The following is a 10493-nucleotide window of genomic DNA, read 5'->3' as shown; positions in this document are numbered from 1 at the left end:
TCCTCAACTTCCCCTTCTCTCTCCCACTCTCTTCTTCCTTTCCAATATTATCCCTATTACTTCCTCCTTTCCCTCTCTCTCCAAACCCACCTCTTCTTAACTTTTTCCGCTTCTCTCTCTTCTTTGTCCTCGTTCTTCTCCTATCTCTCTCACCCCTCTTCTTCACTCCCTCCTAATGCTTCAAGTAGAATGTTTGATGTTGGGTCCGAGAAAGGAAGAGGAGGAGATTGTGTTTTGATGATTGGAAGGTGAAGGAGTGGGCAGAGCAAGGAAGGAAGGGGGAGAGAGTGTGTAAGAGACGAAGAGGAGAATGAGGTTGGGCGTTTGATAAAATGCTTGATGTTGGGTCTAAGAGAGGAAGAGGAGGTTAGATTTTTTTTCTTTTTAATGATTGGAGGGTAAAGAGGGAGTGGGCGGAACGATGGAAAGAGAGTGGGAGAAAGAATAGGAGGTTGGGGATTGCGAAGAGAAGAGAATGAAGGAGAGGGTGGAAAGGAGAAGGTAACAATGAGTATGAGGATGGAGAAGAAGTGGGACAGAGGAAAGAAAGCTGGGGATTGGAGGAGAAGAGAATAGCGGGGATGGTGGGAAGTAGGAAGGAGGAGATGGTGGGAAGGGAAGTTTTTTTTATTACAAATTTCAAAAAAAAAATAGCGGGTTTAATTCAAAAATATTGGACAATGAGGGGTCTATATGCAACATTTACATTTTTTTTGCCAAAAAATCATCCCCGGCACCAAAAATGCCTATTTGTCATCATATTTGTCACTTTTTTGGCTAAATTATCGTTGGTGTCTTTTTAGGCTAAATTGGTAAATGGGTGTCACTTTTTTGACTAACCTAGTATTTTAGCCTTTTTCTAAATACATGACTAGCAACAAATACACATTATGAGTCAAATATGCGAATGTTGTATTCCTTATACATATATAGTTTCACCTTAGTGTCTGGATTTCAGACAGTTGTCATGTCTGACATCTATGTAGCACGGACACGGATCTGACACGGCCATCCGACACGCCGACACGAGGCAAATTCTAAAAAATACATAGGATACGTGTGTTCGACACGTGTGTCCGATACGGACACGACACGACACAGCTTCATGTTATGCGTGTCCGTGCTTCATAGTCTGACATCACCCATGTCTATGTCCAAGCATGATATTCATGTCTATGTATAATATCATAGTAAAAGATAAAGATGACAGCTATGTCCAGAGAAAGGATTTAAAAAAAGGGTATGCAGTAGAAGTTTAAACCCTGAATATGATCCTGCATTAGCATGAATGTTACAAGAAAACTCAGAATATTCTAATTTTGGCTTTAAGCCCCAAATGTTGATGGCAGCAAAGAAAACAAATGCTGAAAGGATGATAGTTTGTGACATAGGCCTCGGCCACTCGATAGCCAGGGATGGAGCTAGAACGTTTATCTAGACTAGGCACTAAAAGTTAAACATATTTTTTAAAATCAAAATGTTTCAATAGAAAAAAAAATCATAGAGGAGAAAATCTCTAAACCGCAATTTTTATACCCAAAATCGAAGAGAACACTATCAATTGGGTGTATCAGAGTTGACGGTATGGTTTAACTCAGATGAACAATGTCACTTCAGCTTTATATTTACTAAATTTTAAGCTGAGAATTCTGACTGTGGGGCACAGAATACAAAAGATTGATAGTGGTACACATGATATAGGTTAATTAATAAGAATGTAAGTCTAATACAAATATAAACATCTCAAGTTCAGCTTAGGCACTTGCCTAACCTAAACACAATATGGCTCTGCCCTTACCAACAGGTTAATGTGTGTATTGTATAATGCATAACATAGATTACACGCTTAGTTTTTTTAAATTTAAAAGAAACATAAGAATATCCACAATAATTTAATAAATAGGAACATGATTTTGAAATATTAAAGAACTAAACTTTTTAACAAACATCAAAAATTAATACAAGCAATACTAAGTTACAAGAACCACAATAAGGTTCATTTCTTATATGGACAATAGCCCCTTTTTTGTTCATTAAAAATTTATTGACACAATTGTACTCGTATTTGCAATCCTTTATTAATAGAATAAGCCAAAGAGAAACATAAGAAAGAATATAATTTGAATACCTTTACAAAGAGAGTGCTAGGAGCCAATATAGAATGAGCATCGACACCATTTAAGTAAGCTTTCACCTCAGGTATGCCAGAACCAGCTGCTGCAGGTGCAATATAAGCACATAGCGCTGCCGCTGCAGCTGCCAAAATTAAATTGCAACCAGCATATACAAAAAATGCCTCTTGATGCCTGCACTGAACCATAGCACGTGACAGTTACTTGGCAATGCTTTGCAAAAGTACATAGCAGGCTATATAGCAATAGACAAAAGTTACTTCATAATCTAGATTAGGGTTAATTATGGATAGACCCCTTGTACTTTATCCAATTTGAACTTAATATCCCTGTAATTCTATTTCTGAAGGTAGAACCCTGAGTAAAATATTCTTGACCCATTTTAGGGGGTCTGTCTGCATCAATAGATTTACACTCAGGGGGGGCTACCTGCAAGAATAGAAACTCTTTCAGGGTGTCTATCTGCATCAATATTACAGAGGAAGTAAGTCCAATTTTTAACCCTTTAAATTATTTTTAAAAAAAACAAAGAAAAATTTTATCAGATTTAATTTAAAGAAGGTGGACAGCATAATTACAGTTCAAGCATGGAGGTAGTACAGTTAATTTGATTCTTTAACTGTAAACTCATCATGACAGCAGCAATAATATTGATATCTCAGAATTTATACAAAATGCAAATACTGAAACTAACCATGTGTTTTACTAGCAGGTCTATAATTCCACAATGTCTGTCTAAAATTTATCATACAAATTACCACATTTGCTTAAATTACAGTGCCGTAGGAAAGGATTTGTATCATTGATTGAAAATTTTCTTTTGTAGGAGGACAAAGGCTGGGACTTATCCACCTCTCTATTTCAAATAATAATAATAATAACAATAAAATAATTAAATAACATAATATTAAATAAATAAATAAATAAATAAATAATAAATTCAGGAAATGTGGAGAATCTTCACTAAAACCTATATAAACAAACTAATGTCTACCAACATTCTTGCGTACTTACTAGATATATCAAGGAATGTAAGATTTTCAGCAGGTTCTAAATAAATGGTGTCTGAGCTTATTGTCACTGGTTAGGTGCCAAGAATGAAAAATGCAAAGTAAAGGCAATTATCACGTCAATAAAGGCCAGGAATAGTGTGATTCAAGAAGAGATGAGATCAGCAACAAAAATGGTGGAAGATCAACATGATTTTCTGAATATTTTTCCTGTAGTTGCCCACTTCAGGATTGCAATATTGCTGTTTTATCCATAAAAGAGGGTAGGAGTCTCACCATAAAGTCATACATTGAGAATCAGGACTAGTAGGTGCATAGGAGGAGCATTCTTGTAAAAGTATGCATTCACAGAAACATGCAACTGAAGTTTGTTTCTTTATTTGTTCTTGTGCCTTTCGTCTTGTGCATTCAATAGATTATATCTAGGGTGGGTATTGACTACTGCTTCTAGATCCCCAACACCATAAATGATTAAATAGCAAGGAGTGCACTAATAATGTCCAAGTTTAAGAAATACCTAATATTCTTTTTCATTCAAATTCTTTCAATAATTGGAAGGTTATTCTTGCAATCTTAGTTTTGTATAGGGTCTGCTTACCTCAATGAATAATGAATGAATAATAAATGGTCATTTCTCAATTCAAGGAATGTATCATAGGGAACATTTTCCCCCCTTTTAAGAAGGCCAGTCGGCTTCAGTGTTGAGAGGAAGTAGATGATGAGTCCGTTTCTGTTGATAGCATTTATAGACTGATAACGTAAATGCAGATTTATTGTGATAGAGTTCTATTCTTATAAACATCTTCCCATGAAACTTACTTTTCTGAATATTTGTCAATACTAGCCCCCTTCAGGATGGTGATATTGCCATATTGTCCATAGAACCAACATTTTAAATGTCGTCCGACATGTCCGACATGTCGGCCAACATATCGGTTTGAGGGCTTGAGCGACACGACATGGGCGTTTTCAACTCATATGTCGATTTTTAGGGACAAATTGAAAATATCGAGGCCATATCGGGCACATCGACCGATTTTTCAGCCTTAAAAAATCGACCGATATCACCCTTTTTTAGATCAATTTTTTGTTATCGGGTTTAAATTTAGTGATAAAAACTCAAACTCGTTTGACCTGTTCTCATGTTTAAGGGTTTCTTATGAAACCGATAGAAAGAAAAAAAAAATTAGGGCTACAGCGGACTTGGGAAACGATCACTCCTTTCGTGAACGACGACGTCATTCCCCACCTCCATCTCGGACCCCCGTCGTCCATCTCCCGTTGCGCCCCAAAATCCAAACTCCAACCAAACCTAAGGGCGGCAGGGTATCCCGTCGTCGGGATAAAGGGAAGAGGGTGGTCAGTGACTCATCCGAAGGACCACAAACAGACGAAGAAAAAGAAGAAGAGCCCCGGCACTGCATCCCTACAACGTCTCATCATCGGCAATGTCGCCTTGCGACGTCTTGTCACCGGCACTGCCTCCCTGCGACGTCGGAATCCACTCATCGTCGGCGCCGCCTCTAGAATTTATAAAGTATGCTTATATTGAATTTAGGAATGTTTAGATTACATTTAGAACATAATATTATACATATACACACCACCCGATATGACAATCCGATATTTAGTCCATGTCCCCCGATATATCCCCGATTTTTACCATCCGACATAGATTTCAACCATCCGACATGAACCCGACATCCGACATTTAAAACCTTGTAGAAAAGGGTATGAGTTTTCATCATGAGGTCATCTATTGAGATTAAGAACTAGAAGGGGCATAAAGGGAGCACTTATGTAACTTCGCATCATTATTATACTGGAACCCTCCTCTCTCAATCATTGTTAACATAGGCATTCACAGAAACACGCAACTAAAGTTTACTTCTTTGTTTTTTTCTTATGCACTCAACAGATAATATCTAGGGTGATCACTAAGAAGTAATAACTGCTTTCTTTACTCTTGTGCATTCAACAGCTTATATCTAAGGTGGGTACTGAGGACTGCTTACTAGATTGCCAATACATCTATGATGGAATAACAAGGATTGCACAAAGGATGATCCAGGTTTGAGAAAACCCTAAATCTTCTCTAAGTGAGTTCAGGCAGAATGCACGTAATATGCTATGATATCCTTTGTTGCAATGATGAAAAGGTAATTCTTGCAATGTTGATTTTGTGTTTGCTTGCTCAACTCAATGAATGGTGAACCTGATTACATGTTCACTTCTCAATTCTCGATGTTTCATCTCGAAAATGCAAGAATGGAGTGTTACTTAGGTATTTCGTCTTACACCAGAAGTTTCTTTACGTATGTGCTAATCATTAGGCAAATAAAATAAGGGTGGCATCTTGTTTGCAGATAATATTCATTTATATATTTATCCTGATGTATTCTACTTAAGAATCTCCTAAGTAATACCATACGTAGTACCAATCTTCAGAGGAGGATTTATACCTGCATGGATACCTACTGCTTGGGTACTCATATTTGACACACATGTGCCAAATACTCCTACTAACGTATCTTAATATGCAGTGTATCTCATAGAATTGATAACATATAACAAATGCATCTGACACCAAGAAGTTAAAAATCTAATAAATAAATCATGGGTTCAAGATTTTTCTTATTTATAGATGCATTACACTTATGCAGTATCTCTTTTTTAAACATGCATAAATATTTGTTCTCTTTATGTCCATGACATATTGATGCCCACATTCTTATAATATTTTCCTTAACCCTATCACTGCCGATGCTTGTGTGTGCATATATCATACACACACACACACATGATACACATGCACATATAAATATGTCGTATAGATATGTGCACATACAAAATTTGTCATATCTCCAGTATCATGTCATACACGTATCTAGCATCAAAGTTCATGTTTCGCAACATATCAATTATAAATTCATACCTATACGCATTGGTTGTTATATTCATAATATTTCTTAACTAATATACATCAAATCAAATATCATGAAAAACACACCCCTAATTTCCATTCATTTCAACATGGCCAAACTTCAACGTAGGTCCCTAATGTTTTAGCCTGATTTTATTTGGGTTTTTAACATTTGAAACTTATATATAGAGGTTACTAACATTTACCCTGTTACCAACTTGGTCTTTTTTTAATTTTTTCTGTTAAATTTTGATGACATGCCAGCACTATGTAGTAATTTATGAGCAAAATTAACCAATGCGATGTCGCGGAATTAGCGTGAAATTTTTTGAAAAATAACGGTTTAAATATTTAGTTTAAAAATATACAGAGTACTTAAACACTTACAACAAAAATATAGGAAGCTACAATAAAATATAGCAACAAACACCATAAACTGCTGAAATACATATTAGATCTAAAATTATTTTGTTGGGGTATGGATTTAAGATTGATTTTGGAAGTGGATGAGTTTAAAAGCAATTTGGGATAAAACTTCGTGATTGCAAACAATAAAACCATTTTGAGAAGTGAGTAGTTTTAAAAATAGACAAAAACAGTTATAGGCTACAAATATGTTTACATTGCGTGATGCTACAATATTAGTGTGGAAAAAGTCAAAATAATGGTTTAAGAATGTTATTTAAAAATACACTATATACTTAACACTTAGAGCAAAATATAGCAAGTTGCAAAAATTGTAGCAATTTACATTATATACCTTTGGTCTAAATATATACATATATTTAATAACCTAGAACAAAAATATGGAAAGTCATAGAAAAATATAGCAACCTAGATTTATACCTAACTATTAAAATATAAAATGAACTTAAAATAGGGTTTTCCAATATTAGCCCCTTCAATATTTCATATTTTGAAATTAGTCCCTCAAGGTCATTGAAACTGCTACTTAGTCTCTCAATCATGGTTTTAAATATCGGCCGATAATCTGATATTATCACCGAGTTATCGAACTTGGGAGCTTACCGCTAGGATAAGTAGGATTTTTAATCGGTTATTATTTTTATGGGTTTATCGGTGAGTTATCAGCGATAAAGGCACTTATCGGCCGATAAGAGAGGCTGAAAATATCGACTTTATCGGCGTGAGTTTTGAGTTGAATTGTTGGGTAATAAATAGGCTGTTACTTAGTAAGTTCTTAAACTCGACCCGATCCACTTTTGACAATAAAATAAAGTTTCTAACTTCAAGTTCAGCCTTAATTCTTCGTGAATCTCTCTCCCTCTCTATGCGGCTGTTCTCCGAGCCTCCGAGCCTCTTCAAACTCCATCGAGCTTAAGATCTATGTTCCCCTCTAACTCCGTTGACCTCGTCCCCGACCTCGCAGCTCAACTCCGCTGACGTCTATTGCCTCCCCGGACTTGTAGCTCAGCTCCGGTGACATCGATTGCCTCCTTGAGCTCAGAGCTCACATCTGTTGACGTGGCTCTCCTCCTCAACCTCGAAGCTCACATCCGCTAACCCCAACGTTAACCGTCGGTGCTCCGCTCCTCTTCGAACTCCATCGAACACGTATCTACTCACTGCTCAGTTGTTTTTTGACTTTTTCTCTTCAAGTTTATTCCTTCTCTTCATCTGATATTCTGATTACATTATTTTCCACTAAAGTTAGTTTATAGCAAACTAATTTTTAAGCAAACTTGTACAAATATGGTAACTTGGATACTTGTATAGCAATAAGTTTATAGCAAACTTGTATAAATATGGTTAGATTACATTTTTTTTGTTATTATATTATATATATACATCATCCAGTATATCACTCTGATAAATACTACTTATCACCGATATATCTCCGATTTCCGCTATCCAATAAGGATTTTGACCGTCCTATAAATCCCCGATAATCGATATTTAAAACCTTGCTCTCAATTCTTAAACTATTTGAAAGTTAGTCCCTCAAATCAATGAGATTGCTACTAGCAACCCTAACCATAAGTTTTCTTAAAGTTAGTCCATCAAATCAATAATAGAATTAGCAATTAAAGAGATTTATTTAAAACTTATGAGAATTGGGGGTTGTAATAGAAATTTTGATGATTTCAAGGGCTAATTTCCCTCCAATTGCTATTTCTACTCATGATTGGAAGGAATAATTTCAAAATAACTTAAGAGTTAAGGGACTTAATAGTGATTTCAATAATTTGAGGGAATAATTTTAAAATAGCTTAAGAATTTAGGGACCCAATAGCAATTTTAACAATTTGAGGGACTAATTTCAAATTACAAAATATTTAACAAAAAATATAATAATTAGAAGGAAATTAGCCCATCAGATCATCGGTTTTTTTGTTAAATTCCCCAATATTCATAATTAATTTCAAATTAAGTACTATAATGGATAATATTTACTCTTGGTTTGAGGAATAATTTTAAAATAACTTAAAAGTATGAGGGCCTATTAGCAATTTCAATTATTTGAGAGGCTAATTTAAAAATAAGTTAAGAACTAAGAGATCTAATAGTAACTACAGTGATTCGAAGGACTTAGTTTAAAATATGAAAGATGGAACTAATATAAAAAAACCTTTTTTAAATAAATGAGGAAAAACTTTTAGTGTACATGAAAAAGAGAGAATATAAAATATAGGAAACTTATACCAAATTTAACAATTTGAGGGGCTATTTTCAAAATAACTTATGAATTAAGGAAACTAATAACAATCACAATGATTTGAGGGACTAATTTTAAAACAACGAAAAATTTAAGGGACTAATATAGAAAAAGGCAATGTTTTTAATGAATGGGTGGATTTTAAAATAAATGAGGTTAAACTTCGGGTGTATGGAAAAATGAGAGAACTTAGAGAAAATTTTATGAATGTTTTGAGAAGACTAATATTATAAAAAAACCTTTTACAATAAGTGGGTGGGCTTTAAAATAAATGAGGTAAAACTTTAGGTGTTCATGAAAAAGAGAGAACTTAAAATATACCAATTTTAATGATTTGAGAGGCTAATTTCAAAATAACTTATGAATTAAGGGAACTAATAGCAATCTCAGTGATTTGAGGGAACAATTTTAAAAATATTAAAATTTTAAGGGTTTAATATTAAAAAAGCTGATTTTTTAATAAATGGGTAGGTTTTAAAATAGATGAAGTTAACTATGGGTGTCTAGGAAAAAGAGAGAACTTAGAGAAAATTTTATGTTTTTAAGAAGAACTAAACCCATGACCTCCAACTTTCAAGTCGGTAGTACTATCATTGTGCTACATTCTACTTATTGTCTCTCAGAATTTTGGTTTTATATTAATTTCATTGTAACTATGAAAATTAGATATAGTGGAAGACCCAATAGTTTTAGGGTGTGTTTGACAATTTGTTAAAAACTAGATCAGGACCGGTCATGATCCAGTTTCATTATAAACTGGTTTTAGTTTGGACCAAGGGGTTGGTTCAAACTAAAACCAATTTAAGGAGGTCTTTTTGGCCTACAAAAACTTGAACAACATTGGCCCAAGTTTTTGCCAAACAAAAAAGCATCTAAAATTGGGTCATGTTTAGTCCTTGCCCAGTTTTAACAGATTGCCAAACAGGCATTTAGTATATACATAAATGGTAGGACTATTTAGTAATTAATATTTTACGCTAACTGAACAGTTCTATTGCTGGCTGCTGCCTCCCCGCCGCCCCCCCCCCCCCGCTAGATTCTACCATTAATAGCCAGGTTTCAGTTATGATCCTAGTCAGCGGAACCCTGTTTATTCCACAAATGAAGAGAAAACGCGAGAAAAGTGCGTCCCTTCTCATAAATTCTCTATACCAGGGCCCTCCTTCCCCTCCCCCCCCTCCCCAAAAAAAAAAAAAAAGACTACGTTTAAACAGAGGGCTCATTAACTCATCAAATGTAAGTAGACTTCCCCGCCCTCTGTTCCCAAATCGAAAAACAAACCAAGAAAAATGCCTCCTTTCTCAAACACCCTAAATCACACCAAACTCCTCCCATTGCTCAATAGATCAGAAGAAAAGACTCTTCAAAAAACCATAGATCCCCCTTGTCTCTCTCTTCTAAAGGAAATGAGGAAGCCAATTGATCAAGCTTCAAAAAAAATCTCACAGATCTAAACTTATTGATTTCATGTTCTTAATGTACTCAATTTAAGAGGAAAAATCTCATGCTTAAAACGCCTTACAATCGAACCTGGCAATTCTTCTTCATTGCCTACAGATCCAACCAAATTACCCATCTTGAATGCATCTTTCACCACGCCGTCTGATCTTCTAAAATGAGTTAAAAATTTGAGCTTGGTGCAATTTGGAAGAGAAGTGAGGAGTTCTTTTTAAGGTAATTTTGGGTTTTTACAAAAGGGTAAAAAGCTTTACCTTTGGTATTTTGATTTGGGAATGGAGAGGCTGAAACAA

The 10493-nt window shown here is 35.0% G+C and overlaps 1 protein-coding gene across 2 annotated transcripts in view; it reads right to left on the bottom strand.

The window, feature by feature from the left end:
- LOC109838000 (chloride channel protein CLC-c-like) overlaps positions 1–10493 on the bottom strand; it is a 21358-nt gene that overhangs the window by 5948 nt on the left and 4917 nt on the right. The window contains exons 1-2 of one of the 2 annotated variants that reach the window (XM_020406409.1): positions 10273–10424; positions 2129–2311 (exon numbers count right to left, since the gene is read on the bottom strand). In XM_020406409.1, the coding sequence (XP_020261998.1) occupies positions 2129–2311; positions 10273–10290 (201 nt within the window). In that variant the 5' untranslated portion in view covers positions 10291–10424. Of the gene's footprint in view, positions 1–2128; positions 2312–10272; positions 10425–10493 lie in introns of those variants that run through there. The other variant, XM_020406408.1, reaches the window with a different exon arrangement.

This window comes from Asparagus officinalis, chromosome 4, assembly GCF_001876935.1.
Source record: "Asparagus officinalis chromosome 4, Aspof.V1, whole genome shotgun sequence".
Lineage (NCBI taxonomy): Eukaryota > Viridiplantae > Streptophyta > Magnoliopsida > Asparagales > Asparagaceae > Asparagus > Asparagus officinalis.
Note: the sequence above shows the minus strand (reverse complement) of the source record. Positions and strands in the feature narration are given on the sequence as shown.